The 21,217-nt window shown below is 36.5% G+C and overlaps 1 protein-coding gene across 6 annotated transcripts in view; it reads left to right on the top strand.

Annotated features, from left to right (window-relative positions):
* RAD18 (RAD18 E3 ubiquitin protein ligase) overlaps window positions 1–21,217 on the top strand; it is a 139,109-nt gene that overhangs the window by 11,100 nt on the left and 106,792 nt on the right. For all 6 annotated transcript variants that reach the window (XM_016424473.2, XM_016424478.2, XM_016424476.2 and 3 more), the window contains exons 3-4: window positions 13,988–14,049; window positions 15,246–15,316. In XM_016424473.2, the coding sequence (XP_016279959.1) occupies window positions 13,988–14,049; window positions 15,246–15,316 (133 nt within the window). The remainder of the gene's footprint in view (window positions 1–13,987; window positions 14,050–15,245; window positions 15,317–21,217) is intronic.

Genomic DNA, 21,217 nt, shown 5'->3' with positions numbered 1-21,217 from the left:
TTATTTGCACAAATTTTGAGCCAAGACACAGATAATAAAACATTTAAAAGCAGTAAATTAATCAAATATGTAGGTGATCTACTCTTGGCTTCAACAGACATAGAAGCATGTCAGGAAGATAGTAAACACCTTCTTTTGGAATTGCACAGAAGAGGGCATAAGATCTTGAAGGATAAGGTTCACTGGTGTCTCTCCAAAGTAGAATATTTAGGGTTCATCCTGTCTGCAGGTGCCCGCTTGATTTCTCCCAAATGAATTGAAAATATTAAAAATTTAAGCTCTCCTACCACTAAGAAACAGTTGAGAGCAATTTTAGGAGCAACAGGGTTTTGTAGACAATGAATTCCTTGCTATGGGGAAATTACTAAACCCCTTATAGTAATAACAAGGGATTCAGTCCCTGAACCCGTCAAATTAGAGCCAGAACATCTGTCAGCTCTCAGATCTAAAACAGGCTATCCTGTCTGCCCCTGCTCTAGGTATCCCAGATTACAACAAGCCATTTACTTTGTATGTACATGAGTGAAGAGGGATAGCTTCAGGTGTTTTAACTCAGACTTTTGGGCCTTATCAGTGCCCAATTGCTTATTATTCTGCCCAACTGGACCCAGTAGCATCAGGAGCACCACCATGTCTTAGAGGAGTAGCTGCTACAGCCTTACTAGTGACAAAAACTGTCGATCTAGTATTGGCATGCCCATTAACAATTTTGTGCCCACATGAGGTAGAAGCATTTTTGCTAAGACAGAGAACACAGGCATTCTCAGATCAGCAAATTACAAGGTATGAAATAACCTTGTTAAACAGTGAAAACATTACCTTGAAATGCTGTACAACCCTTAACCCTGCCACCTTGCTTCCAGATTTACCAACTTCAGGAGAATCATTACATAGTTATGAAACACTAGCGTCCATGGCAGAAAAGCCTTGAGATAATCTCTTGGACACTCCCTTAGACAATCCAGATCTGGTCTTATTTACTGATGGTTCCTCTTTTATGAGGGATGGAATACGCTACACTGGAGCTGCTGTAGTCACAGAATTTGCCACTGAGTGGTCAGCTTCACTGCCCTCTACTATTAGTACTCAAGGTGCAGAACTCATAGCTCTGAAATACGCCTGTATAATTGCAAAGGATAAAAAGGCAACAATTTATATGGATTCTAGATATGCTATTGGCATTTGTCACTCAGTTGGGATGCTATGGCTCCAGAGGATTTTTAACCTCAGCTGGAATATCTATAGCTAATGTAGAAATTATTAATGAATTTCTTTCTGCTCTCCAGCTGCCTGAAGCCCTAGCTGTAGTTCATTGCTCTGCCCATATAGGTGGCACTGACCTTGTCTCTAGGGGAAATGATAGAGCAGATGCTGCCGCAAAGCTGGTAGCCATAGAAGGGCCTGAATTAATTTTAACATTAACCACTGATGACTTAAATTTATTACTTTCCTATAATGAAAAGGAGGTGTAAAAATCGAAGCAAAAATTCAGAGTAAAACAGATTAATGGAGTATGGGTGTCATCTGAAGGAAAACCCCTGCTCCCTAGAAGTTTCTATCATCAAATTTGCCAATCTATTCATAAAAATGGTCACTTTGGTACCCAGGGCATCATGGACTCTGTTAAGAGAGTATGGATAGTCCCTAGCATGACTACTATAGCCTCTAAAGTGTGTTCAGCCTGCTCTATCTGCCAAGCATATAACCAACATGCCTTTTGTGGCAAAGCCTGTGGTGGGCATCCTCTGGCTTACACATCTTTTGATCACCTACATATAGATTTCATAACAATGTCAAAGGCCGGACATTATAAATTTTGTCTAGTCATAATAGATCAACTGACCAGATGGCTGGAAGCATATCCTGCAAACTGAGCCACAACAGCTTTTGTTGCTAAGGTGCTTTTAAAAGAAATTATTCCTCGCTTTGGCCTGCCAGCATGTTTTGATTCAGATAGAGGAAATCATTTTACTGATTCTGTCCTAAATCAGATATATTCTTGCTTGGGGATAACTTCCAAATTTCATGTACCATATTCCCAGAGCTCTGGCCAAGCTGAAAGAATGAACAGAGAACTTAAAACTATGATTGGCAAATTATGCAGTGAGACACATTTAAAATGGCCTGAAATTCTTCCTCTGGCCCTATTTTATCTTAGAAGCAGGCCTAGAGGAGACCTACACATCTCACCATTTGAGATGTTTTTTGGACATCCACCTATACAGGCTAAGCCTTTCTCCACTGCATATATATCACTATTAGGGGGAGATACTACTATTGCTTCCTATATATACTGGAATTACAGCACAAACTGCGTGAACTCCATGAATCCAGAGCTGCAGTACAAGCCGGACCACTAGACTTTTCACTTCATGACCTGAACTCAGGAGACAAGGTGTATATAAAGAACTTCCAGTGTACGGGAGCAACTTGGCCATCCTGGGAAGGGCCATTCCAAATATTGTTAACTACTCCAACATCTATAAAGATTGGAAAGAAAGTCTCTTGGATTCATTGCTCACATGTAAAGAGAGCATCTTCTTTTGGGACTGATTGACTGTATCCTATCACATGAATTGGAGATAATAATCCATAGACGAGTGGATACTGTTTTCAGGAATACATTGAATTCCTGATTTTTTCCTCCCTTATTTTTATTCATGCTTTTCTTTTATTTTGATTAGAATATTTGATATTTTCCCCTTTTTCTCATTTATTGTACTTAAGGTACATATAAATAATATTTTTTTTCTCCAGTAATATAAGTTTTATATTTATCTATATCTATATACTTGCTATAATATTAATGCATACCCAAAAAGCTTTAAATTGTGGGAGTCTGCCATTTATTGATAAAATTTTATGGGACTGTGATTAATGCTTGTGTCTGATTCTAGGAAATGGGATAAAAACAAGGAGCACAGACTTAATCTGAATAATGCCAAAAAGAGCACACAGGTAAAAAACCTAGTGTGAGACTCGAGGTTGTGACGCTTGACATATGTTAAGTCGTAGGACTTCCTTGTATCTACACTCTTTATGAAATACTCAGACAAGTAATAATGTTTGACTATCATCCTGGCTCCCCATATCCCTGAGAATGACAAAAATCAGACCAGGGAATGATACTTCCCTATCAAAAGAAAATTCTAGTTCTTTTACTTTCTTATAATATGGCAACTTCCTGTAGTCTTGGCTGCAAATGGGTAAGTGAAATATTACTGCATTCTGTCCTACAGACTTGTGGGATAGAAATTACTTTAAATTAGACATGGGCCTATTATGAATTTATTCTTGTTTACTCAACATTTTATATACATAATTTATATATATACATAGATTTTGATATTTTGGTTCTGATTCTGAATTTTTTTCTTTCTACCAAAAGTTTAACTTTCTTCCATTTTTTTCTTTGTTTTTGTTTTTTGTTTTTTTCCCTCTTCTTTTGATAACTGACTCATACACCCCTATAACTCAACCTTGCATCCTGAGCTGAAGTGGATGTTTCTTAACATCCACTTCAGGGGGGGATTGTATTTTAATAAAAATCCAAGATTTTGAATTTTTGTTCGAGAAAAGATCTTCAAGGAAAGAAGATTGCTAATTCCTAAATCCAGAGGACAAACTGTTGCAGAAATGATGCCAGAAAACCTACACTACATCAAGAAGATCCAGAATAAACTTTGGGTGTGGTTGATTGAACTGAAGTTTGATTGAACATTTTTTGAATGTAAACTCCTATGCCAAAAGGGGACTGTCCCCTATTTGGTTTTTGTCAGTGAACCCAGCAAACATTGGTTTTGCTGTCTGTCTTTCTTCTGTTTCCCTCTTCTATCTAACTATTGTAATTTCCTCTTAGATCTCACAGTTTATGGCTGATCACGCAGTTGGTGATAAAACCCGCAAAAGACTTCTATGAAATCTCTTTCCTTTATCTCTTTGCTTTATTACTTGCCTATCAGTCAGTTTTGTTTTCTGTTTTAACTTGGCTTCAAAATTACAGCTGCAAGAATGGGTGAGTAAAAAACCCTTTTGATTCTCCTTAAATTAAGCTGTTTTAGATCTTAGCAACAGGGCCCTAAAGTCCTGGCTAGGAGAACTTTTTCTAAATCCTTTCCTTTAGGGAACAACTGCCTAAATTAAGATTAAGACAAACCTGGGGAAAGTTCTGGCCTTGTCCTTCTCCCCACGTGTTTACTTTAGAAATATGGAGTTACAGACAGTTCAGAACTTAGTTAACAACTGGAGTTTCAGTAAATACTTTGTTCTTTTCTTAGTACAAGCATTGGTCTGCAGCTTACTTAACAGCTGGCTCATCAGACTCATGACCAATCTTATAAATACAGAATTCCTTGTCTCTCTGAAAGAGCTCATCCCATGGAACTTATTTCAAAATCTAATCAACATACTACTTTCCGCTGAGTTTTTGATTGTTGTAATTTTAATATTGTATTTCCTTGAAGAACTCACTTCTCAGTCAAACCAACCAATTGCTCCCTCTAATATTCAACAAATTGAAGAACAAAATACTCGACAGGAGCTTATAGAGGAAAGTCAGGGAGAGATTGTAACTTTTATAAGAAGCATTAACTCTTAACTGCCACACTTTATGGCAGACAACTATTTTAAATCTTACAGTTTATGTCTCTCCAACTATTTTAATTATTACACACACCTACAGTTAATAAATTTGGAGGTGCAGGATGATTTATGTTTAGTGTTCAATTGTGGAGACTAGTCTCCCAGTCATCATCAGGGGGGATTGTGCACTTTAGATTACTCCACTCTACTTAGTCTAACAAAATTAGGAATGTATACCCCCATACTTATGGATTAAGTATTTAGGAGGATGGCCTATGACAGACATGTGCTAGTAAATGACAAATCAGAAACAGCTGACAGACAAGCTTAAGCTACCTTTGATACAGGTGAGACACAGGAAAGTGATGTAAAACCGTCTATATATTTCGCGTCACTTCCTCTTTCGGGTCTCTTTCCCCGGAGAGATGGCTCTGGCTGGCAGTGTGCTAAGCGTTCTGGCATCTTGGTGTGGTGGAAGCTATTGTCCGGTTTGGCAGTAAGTTTTCCTTGATACTATACTGGGAGAAGCTTAGTAGCCTAGTTCAGGTGAGACATCTTTACTGAGCTCTATCAGAGTTTAGGCTGATTCTTTCTCCTTTACCTTCCAAACACTACCCTCTTAGAAAGCCACTAATCTTCAGAGACCTTGTGATGGAGGACTTTGAACTTCCCCCTGGCACAGGCCAGGTAGGAGAAATCCTAAACCCTTTCCCTCTCCCTTCTCCTTAATTCCTTTCCTCTATATTAATTAAAATCACCATAAAGTTCCAGCTGACTTGGGTATTTTATTTGGGATAGTCCCTGGTGACCAAAATTAATGTAGGTTAGGTCACCACCCTAAAATTATGCTTACAGAAGCAACTGCAAATTAGTTTCTTGTCATAACCATTTGGAAACTTTTTACTAACTCTATAACAATACTAGTACTTTCCTACCTCTGAACCATAATTTTTGCTTTCATTTCAAAATTTTGTGGTTTATTCTTGAAATAAAGCATTATTTCCCTATAGAACTGAGTCTAAAGGTTTTGTACTATTTGAAGAAACAACTTAGGATTCATATATTTACATCTGAAATATTGTTAATTTTTTTGTGGTTGAGTCTGAAATATATTATTATGTGGTTGCCAGGGATTTAATTTCTAAATCCCAAAATGAATTACTAAAGTAAATGGAATTTATGGTAGTTTATTTATAATATTTACCATAGAAGGAAGATATTAAGGAATGAGAGAGAGAGAGAGAAAACTCTGGCTTCTTCTGATATCAGTTAGACTTTCTAAGCCCTAGGCAGGGGAAGAGAAAAAGCAGGGTCACTATGTCAGCCTTTCACTCACCAATGGTGACAGTCTAAAAAGAAGTCTGGGTGTCTGTCTTCCGGTCACTCCTCAAGGGTCTGTCTTCCAGTCTCTCCTCTGAGCCTCCAACTTGAAACTTGAATCGAATATCTCTCGAATGAAATCTTCTGCCCTTTTGGTCCTCTTAAAGATCTTTTTCTCTTGTGTCGTCTCCCCTAAATTTTCATGTCTACCAATCACAGCAGACACTTTTTCTCCAGGACTTCCCACTCTTTAGTTCTCACCTTCTTTAGATAGATTATATCTTTTTGGGTTATTTAACACCTTTTTTGGTAAGTTCACCTTTCGTAGTTACTTAACACCTTTTTGTGGTTAAAATGGGTAGATGTACTTAAAATACTTTATCATCACCTTTTTGTAGATTAAAATCTAAAAATAGATTGTAGCTTACAATTCTAACTTCACTATAAAGAAAGAGCTAATTACCTTCATTGTTACAATCAGGAGATTATAATTTTATCTTTACAGTAAAGGAAGAGCTAACTATCCTCATTTTTATAATCAGGGGAGAGCTAAATCTAGTCTTCACAGAACTTTAGAGGATGTTGTTCCCCTTTTGGTATTCACCAAATCACCATATGTAAAAGCTAAAAATGAATTCGATCTAGATGTATCCTTTTCATATTATAGGTGAGGAAAATGAGTTTGAGAAAGGTTTTGTTTGATTTTCTCATAAGTAATTCAATGGTACCTAGATATATTTTCTGGCCTTAGTTCTGTTCTTCTTTTTATTATACTATATAAAACTCTTAGCTTACTTCATCCTTATTTAGAGTTTTGAGTTGCCTCTCATCAGTGTTTTAAAATCACTTTAAAATGAGCCTTTATTTCATTATTCTGGGGTTTTTTATTTTTTGTAGATTTGATTCTTGTTGGATTTTAGTGGGGAGAAAGCCAAAGCCAAAGCCACAAATGGAAAACACTCTTTGGGAGAAAAAGAATGAGGTAACCCACCATTCTGAGTGTTTCAATCGCTTCATCAAATATACAGAGACCCTTATTTTGAATGGAATAGCTGCCATACCCACCAGAGAAGAAAGTCTTCTCTACTTTGCCTCTCATTAATCCATGTTTGACAGTAGGCTGATAAAACAGAAATTAAACCAAGGGCTTGATTTCTCTGTGATCAGAACAGGGGTTCTTAACTCTTTTTGGGTCCTGGGCCACTTTAGTAGTCTGGTGATACTTATGGATTCCTTAGAATAATGTTTTTAAAGCATGAAATAATATGCGATTACAAAGGAATCCAATTATATTGAAACACAATTATCAAAATATTAAAAACAAAGATAATCACAGACTCCAGGTTAACAACCCCTGAATTAACGGTTTCTAACTCCAGTTTTAAAGTAATATAGCAGCCTGCACTTGAGTTGCTGCTCTGTTCCCCCTCTTTCCAGTGCCCAATGAAGGAATTCAGACATAATGAGTCCTGAGTGTTATGAATATATAGTCAAAAGCGGATTCCTATGAACAAAGGTTCAGGATCAGTGTTGGCAAGATTTGTTTTCAAAGACAATTTTTTTGTTGTGATGGTATATTTAATAATTCACAAGATTAATTATCCTGAATCCTATCAGAGAAATTGGCTTGGGGTTGAAATTATCTTGCTAAGGAACTGAACTTCTCTTAAACTTTGGGATATGTCAAGGAAACTTTGGGATATGTCAAGGAGTCCTTGGGTTTCCTATAGACAAGAGCCTCTTAGACTGCAAAAAGTTCCTAAAGAACAAAAAACCCTTATGTGAGAAATCCTGTGAGCAGATAAGGGTTGGAAAGATACCCGAATAGGTTAAAAGTCATTTCTGGGAGGAAGGTTTAGAAAACTTTGTCCTAATTTTGTAGTCTTGTGTGAAAACTTTTGTTGTCTCCTTTGTTTTGTGAATTCACTTAACTCTCATTGGTCTATTTACATTTAAATAGTTTTTGCCTCAAGGTGCTCTCCCATACTTTCTGTCTCTGTGTCCTTTTTTCTGTGTGGCCCTAATATCTGATTTAGGCCTTTGATTTCCAATCCTCAGTTTCCCTCCACAGGTCAGAAGAATCCACTTGTGTTTTGCTAGGCTGGATCTGACCATGACACCCAGGGACATTTTTTGCATGCCCTGCCTCTCTGTACAGCCCACCATAGCTAGCACTTCTTCCCTCAGCTCTCTCCCTTAATGGGGGGCTCACCGCCCTTTAAGCACTAGAAGGGAGTGGGAGGTCTGAGCACTGGAAGGGAGTGGGAGGGAGAAGGTGAAAAGGTTTGCCAATGCTGTAATATAGCATTGGATATGCAGAAGAAAAAAATTGTGAAGCCAGAATCTCTGCAAAGCACTGACATTCTTTTGCCTTACATTAAATATGCTTAGATTAATAAAATAGCCAACAAAATGTAAGAAATATTTATAATGTGTTCTCATGCATTAAAAAAGAAATCCTTAACCTACTGTGTTAGTAATTCTAAAACAGAGGAGCAGTAAGGGTTGGGCAATTGAGGTTAAGTGACTTGCCCAGGGTCACTCAGCCAGGAAGTATCAGAGGTTAGATTTGATCCCAGGACCTCTGGACTTCCAGGACTGGCTATCTGCTGTGTACCTAGCTGGCCCTGTTCTCCTGCATTTCAGTGCTAGATGTGGGAAGTAAATTAGAAGAAGAATGCATGGGTGGGGGTATAATAGAGTTGGAATTAGGAGATCTAGATTCAAGTCCTGATTCTGATACTTAGTTGTATATTATAACTGGACAAATCACTTCTTTTCTCTGAGCCTCAATTTTCATATGCATAGTTTTTTAGAAAAACACTTGCATTAATTTGCATTGCAGATTTGTTGTGAGGAAAATATAAATCAAAGTGCAATTTAAACTCAAATGATCATTTCTTCAGCATTGATACTTATCTCAGGAAGCTATATCTTAGAATAAAAAGGGACTGCCTGGGACTTGAAAAGCCTAGGGGCTCATTTTATCTAGCCACAACTGCCTGTGTGTGATATTGGGCAGATTTCTTTACCTTTTAGGGCATCAGTGCCCTCATCCCTAAAATGAGAAGGCTGGGATAGAATGATTTTTAACATGACTTCTAGATTTAAGATTCTGTTTTGTGATCCCTGGCCTGGAAGTATTCTTAGATTCCTATGGAATTGGTACTTTTTCCAGATTAAAAAAAAATTTTATTTCAATTTTTTGGATCTCTTTCTTAATATCACCTTTATTTACAAATATATCCCACCCCATTTCCTGTTTAGTGATACATTCCTTATAATGAAGAATAAGAAAATAGGGGAAAAAAGGAGTCCTGCAAGAATGTAATACCCAATTCTTATTCTGTGTTTCATACCAGTAAGCTCTTTAACTTCATGAAAGTACATGTTTTCAGTTTTTCTTTCAGTGCCAGTTTTGGTCACTATAATTGTACAGCCTTCTTTCATTTATTTATTTATTAATTTATTTTGTTCTTTACATTGTTGGAGTCTGGTTGTTTGTTGTTTTTCTGCTTCTGCTTATTTCACTGTGAATCAATTCATTTGTATTCTCCTTGCATGCTTCTCTGAGTTATTCATATTTAGTGTTTCTTATAGTTCAGCAACATTTCAGTAATAGTTATGAACTATTTGTGCAGCCATTCCTCTAATTGAGGGATCTAGTTTGTTTCTTGCCATTTGCTACAACAAAAAGTGCTGCTATGAATATTTTGGAGCATTTGGAACCTTTTTTTCTGCCTGTGACATCTTTAGGTTCTAGGTCTTAGCAGTGAGTTCTCTTTCTCGAAGGATTAATCACTTTAAAAAGTCTGGTTCCAATTGCTTTTCAGAATGGATGGAGCAATTCATCGGTGTACCAATAGTCTTTTAGTGCATGTGACTTTCCAAAATGCTTCCAACATTGACTATTTCTATCTTCTGTCATATTTGCCATTTTCTGGTTGTGAAATGAAACTTCAGAGTTACTTTGATTTGTATTTCCCTTACACAAACCAACCCCAGGCTATCATCCTAATTTGTTACAACATTGAGCATGTAATTTCATTTTTCTATACTTCAGTTTCCCTATCTTTCAGTGAGATATTTCAGATTTTCTTCTATTTTTTCATCCTTTTGAATTTATTTTATTGTTTCTTGTTGTCTCATGGAGCCATTAGTTTCCATTTGTCTAACTGTAATTTTTAGAGAGCCATTTTCTTGCTTGAGATTTTCAACTTGCTTTTTTTAGGTGCTTGTTTTCTTCAGTGAATATTTGTTCTAAGCTGTTGATTCTTTCATTTCTTTTTGCAATTTTTCTTCTACCTCTCAGTATTTGTTTTGTGATCCCTATCTTCCATTTGCTCATAGTTGGCAGTTCTTTGGAGAACTGTTTGCACCCTTTTGTGCCCAACACAGAATAGGCATTTAATCAATGCTTGTTGATTGACCGACTGACCAGTTATTCTTTGGGGAGTAACTCTTGTTCATATGTGTTTTATGTTACTGTATATTTTGGATATTAGTCCCGTATCAGAGATAATTGTTGAAAAGGTATTATCTCTGCCAACCCCATTGAGAGTTTCTCTTTTTGTTCTAGGTTTGTTGTTTTTATGTTTCATGCAGTTAAATTATATATTTTATTTTTTATGATTACCTTTCTCACTAGACAAGTTAGCAAGCATTTGTTAAATGCTTTCTATATTAGAAGCACTGTGTGCTAAATGCTGGGGATTCATGGAAAGGTAAAACCAATCCCTGCTCTGAAAGCTCATGGTCCAATGGGAGAGACAGCATTCAAATGGCCACATACAGAGGAAACAAGTGGGATAACTTGGAGGGAGGCAAGCAGTTGGGGGAGACTGGTAAATACTTCTTTTGAAATGGGATTTAAGGAAGCCAGGAGGCAGAGATGGGAGGGAGAGTGTTCTAGGAATGAGGGACTGTTATGAAAATGCCTGAGGTCACAGGAAGAGTGTGCTGTCTAAGAAAACATGCAAGAAGCCAGTGTCCCTGAATCTCAGTATGTCAAGGAAGAATGAGGTGTAAGAAGCCTGGACAGATAGGAAGATGCCAAGTTAAAAAGGGCTCTCTAAAAGACAACAAGATTTTACATTTGATCCTGGAAGTGACAGGGAAACTCTGGAGTTTTAGATATGGATGCACAATTTGGAAAGATCTACTTGATAGCAGTTTCTTCATCTCTAAAATGAATGAGTCAGACAAGATGATCTATGAGGTTCTAGCTGTAACCCTCAGCAGCCTAGCTCAGGGGGTCTTAACTTGGGGTCTGCAAAGTTGCATTAAAAAAATACATACATATGATTACAGTGTGACTATTTTCTTTTGTAATCTTCTGTATTTTATTTTATGCCTTTAAAAAATCATTTTTCCCAAGAAGTGGTCCACATAAGCTCCATCAGGCTGCCAAAAGGATCATGATAAGAATGGTTTATGAGGGCAGCTGGTTGGCTCAGTGGATTGAGAGCCAGGCCTAGAGATGGGAGGTCCTGGGTTCAAATATGACTTCTTACACTTCCTAGCTGTGTGGCTCTGGGCAAGTCACTTAACTCCCATTGCCTAGCCCTTACTGTTCTTTTGCCTTAGAACCAATACACAGTAATGATTCTAAGATGGAAGGTAAGGGTTTTTAAAAATAAATTAAAAAAAAAAAGAATGATTTAGAACCTTGGGGGCCAGCCCAGTGGTGAGTGAACATCAGTGGGAGTATTCAAGGAAAGGCTGGAGGGTATCTATAGGGTAGAGATGGTTAACCTGAACTCTGAAGTCCTCCCTAATCTGATCCTGAACCTCTGGTGGATCAAGTAGCTCTTCCCTCCCTCCTTTAACCAAGGCTGAATTCTTTTGTTTCCTGATCTGGGCAGATTTAGGGAGTCCATGGATGAGAGGAGAAAGAAGTAGCCATAACTAAAGCCAGGAGGAAGTTCCTAGTTGCTAAATTCTTACCCTCCCTGGGATAAAAGAATTGAGTTCCCCCTCCTCTTCACTGTGGCTGAGGGGTGATAGTGTTCCAGGAGTGGAAAGGAAGGCTGTACTTGTTGGGTTAAGAGCTCTCCCCTCTTATAGTTGATCTGGTTGTCTTCCAACTTTTTTATGACGTGATTTTTAACGTTCAGGAGTCAGGAATGCTTGGGTTCAAGTTATGTTTCTGATATAATACTGACTGAATCTGGGTAAGTATTTAAACACACAGTGCTCAAGGCACCAAAGACAGAAGATACTTACCTGCAGCGACCACGGTAGTTTTCTTATCTGAGAGTTCCTTAAACTAATGAACTCACAAGTCCATTCCTTATCTTCATATCCATTTTGAATTCATTGTGATGAGTAGTAGTTTGATTTCTGTCAAACTGCCTTTTAGTTTTTCTAGCAATTATTGTTTAATAGGGAATTATGCAAGTAATTAGTGTTCTTGGGTTTATCTTATTGGATTATCTAATTCTTTTTTTGAAGTCTGAACATTGATCAAGCAATTCCCTTGAGTACACCCAATCTGAGGGGAAGATAATATGATAATGATAGCAATGACAATCTTAACAAAAATAATGGATGGTGATGATGATGGTATTCATTTTTAAAGGTTTTAAAGGTTTGAAAAATGTATTACAGGTATTATCTCACTATAACCCCTGGAGGCAGGGGCTGTTCCTATATTGAGTAAAAGAGGAGAAACTCCCTAATGTCTGATGCAGACACTCTACTTATTGCCAGCTATTTAAATTCATTTTCTTCAAGGTCCAGCTAGTGCCTCTTTTCTGAAATTTTCCCAGTGTGGTGCAATGGAAGGAACACTGATTTTAGTTTTAGAGGGCCTAGGTTTGAATCCCCACTCTTCAGCTGCCTCTCTCTCTTATGGGTTTGACCAGTCACTCAACCTCTGGGCACCACAGATTCCTCATATGTAAAGTGAGGGGGTTGCACTAGATCTGAGGTTCCTAACTTTTTTGTATTGGGCTCCAACTGAGATGAGGAGGCCCTGTTCCAAGCTTCAGGTTCATTGTGCAGCTGCCTTCAGAGCTGGCTCTGGGGATCTATAAGGTTTCAGTTCTTCCAAGGTGGGGTATGATGCAAGGAGAGGTGTGTTTAATATTCTCCTGGCTTGTGCTCTCATCTGAGCAATCTCAGCCCTCTTTTCTGCCTTGGAACTGTGAATGGGATCCTCTGCTCCCCTGTAGCCTCAAGTGCTGATGTGTGCTAACTCTTCCTCCTCTTGAGACTGTGACAGGCAATGTGGCAAGAGTCTTGTACCCAGATCTAGCAATGGAACCCCGGTAATCCCCTTCTGAGCAGTTGTCCGACATTCCCACCCCCCTTACCATCTGTGTCGGAGACCTCTGGAAGGTGCTACTTTAGCTGTGCCATGAGCCCTGCCTTGGCATGCTGCTTTGTGCTCCACTTCTGTTAACCTTCTTAGTTGTTTTGGGCTGAAGAATTAATTTGCCCCATATTTTTGTGTATTATACTACTCTAGAATTCTTTTGGAGGTGTTATATAATAGCTTTTTGGAAGGCATTTTGGTAGAAATTAGGTGGCTTTGTGTACTTTCTCTGCCATCTTGGCTCTGCCTGCCCCTTTTCTCCATAGCAAATAATCTTGATCTAATGCTTATGACTTAAATTGGTGGCCTAGATATTTTAGCTCTAGCATTAAGGACATTAAATTCTATTCTTCCTATAAATTTGAGATTATAATTTTTTATATTATTTATATATTTACATATATATATAAATAAAATTATAAATTTGAGATTATAATATTTGACTTCTTCATTTTCAGAGTTATCTTTTCACCTGCTGTCATGATCACATAATACCTTAGTATTTATTTGTTTTATATTATACTCTTTTAATTTATTTTGTAGAAGCCCATATGTCCTTCTTAGCTTCCTCATTAGAATTTAAGTTTTCTCTGAGTAGAGATTGTTTAATTTGTTATATTTCTATCCTTGGCACTGAGCACAGTGGCTGGTGCATAGCTCATTGATGTTTGTTGATAGATTGATTGAAGTTTTGTAAAACTTCATATTTGCATTATAAATACATACTAATAAACTAAAATTATGTTTGTCTTTTTCTTTTTTTTTCAGATTGTTCTCTTTGTATAAGAAAATTTCTGTCCTACAAAACTCAGTGTCCAACCTGTTGTGTGGTAAGTTTTATGTGAAAACTTTTCTTTACATTTTTTTGGTCGTAAGTATTAATGTTTTAAAACAATGAAGAGTCACACAGGTTTTTGTGTCCTTGCTGACTGAAGCTGCACTGATGGAAAGTGCTTTTCAGACTTTAAAGTGCCATAAAAATAGCGAAGTATTAGTATTTTTGTCAGGTTGTTCAACTTGCTATCCCTAGTTCTTCATCTTTGAAATGGTACTTAACTTACTTCTTAGGATGATTATGAGACCAGGATCTTTTAATGTATGAATTAGTACTGCACTCTTTTTCTAGTCCTATGTAAATTAAGTGTATTATGATCACACTTGGAAGATATGACTTTTCTCTCATTTGTTCTTTCAGGGAGTCAGTGTAGTATATAGTAGACAGGGCCCTGGATTGGGAATCAGAGGACCTGAGTTTATATCTCAGCTCTTCCACTTAATTTGTGAACTTGTGAAAGGACGGTGTTAGACTAGCTCGTCTCTTTGGTCCCTTTCAATTCTCAATCTTCCTATCTGTTTTTCTTTCTCAGAACTGAAAGAAGTGCCTTTCTATCACTACCATTCTTCCCAGAGGCACTCAAACCCTACCGTTCACTGATTGATTATTTTCATGCATAATCATATTATCATATAATGATGTGCTATAAATTATAAATTATAGCAGACTTATTGTAAATGCCATTAAACTAGTCTTAAATAAACAAAAAAGGGAACTTACAGGAAACTATTTTTTAAAACTATTATATATATCTTTTCATGAGCTTATTGCTCAAAAGATGTTCTCTTATCTACTCCTCAAAGTCAGCTAACCACAGTTTTTTGTTACCTCTTTGTGGAAGTATATGTAATCCCATTGAATTGGAGCATTTGAAGAAGTGGTCTTGTCCATAATAGGATTTGTTTATAGACACTACAGACCAGCAGTGTTTTTACCAAATGCTTTGGAGGCTTTTTCTCAGACCTCAAGTTAGATACTGATTCATTGTTTTGAAAGGCATGTTGTGGCATAGGTTACATGAATTTTATTTTTGAATCTTTCTTGGAAGTTTTAATGGGATGAGATTGTGGTGGGGGTAGTGGAAAAGGATGAAGGGTAACATAAAGTATCATGAATTTTGTGAAAACAAGATTCTGACAGGTTAATTATTGCCTATTTGAGCATTTTCCATCTGTTGTTTTTCTTTTCTAGACAGTCACAGAGCCCGACCTGAAAAATAACCGGATATTGGATGAACTGGTAAAAAGTTTTAGTGCAGCACGGTATGACCTAATTTTGTGATTCCCACCTTCCTTTTCTTGCTCATTATAATAATTTATATTGGAATATATCTTCCATAGTGTTAAATTTAAATTAAATCTCAAATAATAAAAATATTATTTTAAGAGGTTTGTTAAATGATCATTATGAATCAAAGAATAAGAGGATACAAAATAAAGACCATGTGCCCATGGCTGGTAAGCCATTTTCAAAATCCCCACTCACCACCAATACCAGTGGCTGCATGCCAAAGAAAGAAAGAACCTCAACTCCCACTGACTTTATCCTCTGTCTACAGTAAGTACATAATGACAGGAAGTCAGTGGGCTTTCAGGAAATGTAGTTCTGTTTATAGGGTAACACATTTTCAGTTATACAATAGGTTCATTTTTTGTTTAGGCTATCTGGAGTGCACATTTTGATTGTGGAAAAAGAGGTAGACCTAAAGATGATACTGATGTTGATAACTCACAAAAGGAAAATTTGAGCTTTTTATGTGTATATGTATATGTGTTTGTGTATGTGTGCATATATATATATGTGTGTGTGTGTGTGTAAATATAAATGTGTATGTATATCTATTGTAAACCTTAAATTTTCTTAGACTTATGAATGTTGGAAATTTCCCCATTGGGAAATTTCATACTTAAAAAAATCTACTATCAGTAAGAACTCTATTGGAATATGAAACTCCTTGGCATGGGAGGATCCTTCTCCTCCCTACTTAAGACTACTTTAGGACAGAAACCTTTCGCTAAACAATGGAAAGGGCTTTGACCTATGCTTAAACATAGAACAGGAAGTTCTTTGAGTCATGATTGATTTTAGAATTGATACAGTAGAGATACTTGGAATGACAGAACCAGGTCTTGGAAACTACAATCTCCACCCTACTCAGAGTAACAGGATTTAGGAAGGGCTGCAGCAAAGATCAAGATTTAATTATTTGAGAATATGACCTTCAACAGACATGTGCAAAGGGGGCAGACCTCTGGGCGGTCCTGGGTTAAGCTAGAGCCACCATTGGCACAGGGGAGAGATCGACAGTGATTGGTAGATGTGAGAACTGAGGGGAGGGAACTTAGATTTTTTTTTTAAAAGATAGGAAGTTTATGCTCTGAAGGAGGTCTAAGAGGAGAGAGTCCTGGAGGGAGAGCCCTGGAGAGGTCTTGAAGGAAAGGAGGCTGTGGAAGGAGAACTCAGGAGGAGTCAGGAGGAGGATTCTCTGGAAACATTTCTTGAAAGGAGGCTCTCTTGAAGGTGGAGCCTGAGGTTGGCATGAGAAGCCTTACCTAGAGAGATCTTGGGTGAGTGATAAAACCAACTGACTGATTTATCTCTTAGGACTGAGGTCTAGGCCTTATTGGCTTGAGGCCCTTCATTCTTATTCCTTTCTTACTTTCTCTCTTTTTCTATTGATTAATCAGTGTATTATAAATTAAATTTCTCTATAAAACCCAGTTGGCTTGGGCATATTCATAAATTGGGAATATATTCCCTGGTGACCATCTTATATTTATATAAAACCAAGACACAGTAGAAAACATATTTCAGCGGTTATAATTGTTATATATTTCGCTTGCTCCCAAACAATTTAATTATCACATTTTATGGCTCCCACTCTCTTATCTACAACTATTTAACGCTCAAAACTATTTTAAATCTAACACTATACATGTATGTATTTATACATATTTCTATACATATGTATTTCACAACCTACTGTATTGAAAAATAATTTATACTGAAGTATTAAAACTGGAAACAATAAGACACCTCGGTCTTTAGCCTGGTGTATGAACACCTGAATGATTTTATTGCTTTGCTACTTGCAAGATCCTTTGGAATCTGTTAATGGAATAAGCTAATAAGTACTTTACTCACCAGTTGTAGAGATACTTGTACACATTCCCCCCCCCCCCTACATTAAGTTCTTATTTAATCTCCCCTGAAGTGGCCAGTTAGTCCTTTTTTCTCTTATTGCAGTCAAATCAGTTAATCAGCAAATATTTATTAAGGATTTTCTATGTGTTAGGAGCTTTTCTAAGCAATGGAGGTATGAAGACAAATGTAAACTATTTCCTGCCAACAAAGTTCTTAAATTCTAATGGAGGAGACAACATATGCTTATAAAGCTATATGCAAAATACACACAAAGCAGACATAAATAATTCATGTATTACCCATAAATTTAAAAAATCTTCCTATTAGATTTGAAAATAGAAATTGGCTATTCATCTTTATATCTTCCATAGTGGCCATAATAGATACATAATGAATGATTGTTAAATTAATCGGTCTTTATCTGCTTTACTAACTATTAACAAGCAACTGTTTTGAGAATCTCCTTTTATTTCCCTTATTGAAAATAGAGAGCTATGACACTTTACACAAAAATAGTCATCCAAAAATTTTTTTTTAATCTGCTTATTAAAAATGTTACTTATTACCAACCAAAAGCCAAAAGATAGGCAGCTGTAAACTAATCTTCTCTTGAATAATTAATAGTTGATTGTATCTTGTTGGAGAAAATCATCTTTTTCTAAGATCTCCTTTTCCAAAAATTCCAAAAAAAACCCCCAATAAAATTCAATTCAAGAAACATTTAAGTGCCTAGCTTATATGAGAGACTGTGTTAAACAGCAGAATGACCAAATTATGTATTGTCTTTTTTCAGCAAAATATTACTGTTGGTAATATTCTCCTTTTTTGAAAGAGTAATTGCTAAGTTTTCAGCATCAGGTAACAGAGCATCAGGTAACAGGACACAATAGTATCTAACATATTATGAAAAAAATCTAAGAAAACACATACCCAAGCTCAACAATGATCTCAGGCTTCGTAAATACGGGCTATTATTGAGATCATCATTGTAAATTAAATTGACTCTACTTCTCTTTAATGAAACTCAGACATTAACTGAGGAGTGGTTTTGGAATAGACATGAGTAGTTTCTCTGCTTTCACAATTACCCAAACATCTAAATAGTCATGTGAGATGACACAAGAGTCAAGACTGCACTTTGTGTGTGTGTGTGTTTTTAAGGTAGCAAAAGACAAACATTTGCCAGTGTATTACCATGTATAGTTTAGCTTTGGAAAACAAATACCTATCCACATTCCTTACTATGTGAGGAAGATTCATCACTCTGAGTTTGAACATTATTTATAATATACAAACTACTGAGAAAAGAGTAAATTGTATAATCTATTCTTCCTGAATATAAATTAGGCACTCCCAGAATATGAATTTAAGAAGAGTTAATTCTTGGCTGGGGAGAATCAAGATGACTTCCTGAAGAGGGTAGTAACTGAGATGAGCCTTGAACCTTTAAAGGGAAAAAGACAAATTTCATCAGGTAGAGATGAGACAATGTATAAACTCATAGCTTGTCTAGAGGAAGAGAAAGTACAGAATGAGATTAGATGACAACTATTAATCTAACTTGATAGAAGAAAAGGGTGCCTGAAAGGGAACAGAATTAAAATAAAACAAGAAAGATAGGTTGAAACCATAGTATGGATAGCATACTAGTTCAAAAAGTTTACACTTTATTTGGTAGGTAATAGGGAGCCAATAAAAATTTTTTGAGAATGGTAGTGATTGCTATATGTGTTTTCCTTGGCTTATGTGACATGTTTGCTTTAAAGGAAAAAAAAAACCCACTGTTTATAAGGGGGAAATTATTTCATTTGATAAAGCAAAATGCCATGTTAAAGGCTATCTTCCACCAAGGTATCTCCCATGCTTCACATCCCATTCAACCATCTGCCTTGGCTGTCCTTGCTGCTACTCATTCTAGTCTACTAGACCACCTCAGACTATGGTCTGGGTCACTAGATACAGTCAACATGGAACCACTGCCTTGGCAACACATTATCCTGCTTAGTGAGTGAGTGAACCTGTGCAAATGCATATGTCCTATTATTTCTAGCCAACTTCAGACATCCTGACCATGCTTCATATCCTTTCTCATGATCTACCCCAGCTCTGTGTTGTTCTGATTATTTCTTACATGGTTTTAAATAATTTTTGTTTGTTCATATTCTTTGGCCATTTATCCATTAGGGAATGGCTTTTGGTCTTAGGTATTTATATTTGTTCCCTATAAATCTTGGCTATCTAATCCATATCAGAAATATTGGATGCAAAGATTTTTTTCCCCATTTGCTCACTTCCTTTCTTTTTCTAATTGAGTAAGTTTTGTTCATGTAAACTTTTCAATTTTGTGTTACTGAAATTGTCCATTTTATCTTTTGTGATTTTTGCTTATTTTTTTAGTAAAATTTTCCTTTTAGTCATATTTCTACCTCTACATTAAAAAAACCCACCAACAACAACAAAAAAACTTTACCTTTTGTCTTAGAATAGATACTCAGCACTGGTTCCAAGAGAGAAGAACTATAAGGATGAGACAATGGGGGTTAAATGAGCACACAGGAAATGGTTTGCCATTTCTTTCTCTAGCTCAGTTTACAGATGAGAAGACTGATGGGGTAAAGTGGCTTGTCCAGGGTCCCACAACTAGTAAATGGCTGAGGTCAGATTTGGACCCATGTATTCCCAACTCCAGGCCAGCCCTCTCTCCACTGTGGCACATAGGTGCCTCTAATAGCTTCTGTTCTCATCTCTTCACTCACAACCTAGCATCATTGTTAGCATTCTTTCCAGCCCCTTAAATGGCTTTGTTTTCCCTTTCTATATATTTCAGCATGTTTGTGTACATGTTGTATCTCCTCCTTAACCCCACAGTAAAATGCAAGTTCCTTGAGGGCAAGAACTCTTCTCCATGTTTTTGTATCTCCAGCACTGAGTATAGTACTTGACTCCTAACAGACATTTAATAAATACTTGATTATTTGAATTGAATTGAACTAATTATGTCCGTTCAGTGGAAATAATATTGGACTTAATAGAAATCTTTGTTTTATCCTCAGTAACTTGAGCTGATTGGCTTATCTTTAAGTAAAAGAGATGTCTATTTTTCTAAGGTAATACTGAGTCATGATTAGGTGCTTTCTTAGAGGTTGGAGAAATTTAAAAGAGAATTACGAAATTCAATTTTATTTTGAACATAATTTTTGGAAATATGATTCAGAATTGATTTTTTTCATTGGGTTCAATTTTAAGGTACCCATTTAAGTATGTGTTTTAATTATTTTATATGTAAATTAAGATACCTTGAAATAAGGGGAAAGAGTTTTGTCACTTAGTGCTGTCGTTTCCCTCCTCCTTTGCTACATTCTAACCAGGATCATTGATAAGAGAGGGAGAGGGAGAAGAAGGTGGGATGTGTGGAAGGAAAGATTCAACTGAGTTTTGAAGAAAATTTAAAAAGTCATTTTTGAGGTTTGCCAACTAAGCTTATATGCTAAGCTAAATTGTTACTATTACAACAGTATTTTATCAATGCTGCCTTTATATATCAGAGCTGAATGGTGTGTGTTTTGTCATAGTGGAATGAAAGCTTTCTTAAGGTTTTGCACTGAAAATCCAAACTTTGAAAGAAAAATATAGGATGCCAATTGTGGTTATGTATGATTTATGCTATGTTGGTCTTGCTCATGGAAGCAATGATAGTTCACAAATATTTAGTTTTTATGTTAAATATATAGCTCTCTGGGAGAGGAGGGATGTAAAGGGAAACCTAGGTGATATAAAAGCCCAAAGCTGACAGTCTGTATATTCTCTACCCCTAATCCCTCTCTTTGCAAAGAAGAGAAGGACATGAATTTTCTCATCTCTCCTTTAGGGCAAGCTTGGTCATTATAATTAAATAGCATCCAGTTTTGCTTTATTTGAGTTCTTTTTATATAACTTATTTTATGTATTACTTTCTAGTTTCTCTTAGTTCACTTAGCATCAGTTTCTAAAGACTTTCCATGTTTCTTTGTATTCTTCAT

Source organism: Monodelphis domestica, chromosome 7 (assembly GCF_027887165.1).
Source record: "Monodelphis domestica isolate mMonDom1 chromosome 7, mMonDom1.pri, whole genome shotgun sequence".
Lineage (NCBI taxonomy): Eukaryota > Metazoa > Chordata > Mammalia > Didelphimorphia > Didelphidae > Monodelphis > Monodelphis domestica.
Note: the sequence above shows the minus strand (reverse complement) of the source record. Positions and strands in the feature narration are given on the sequence as shown.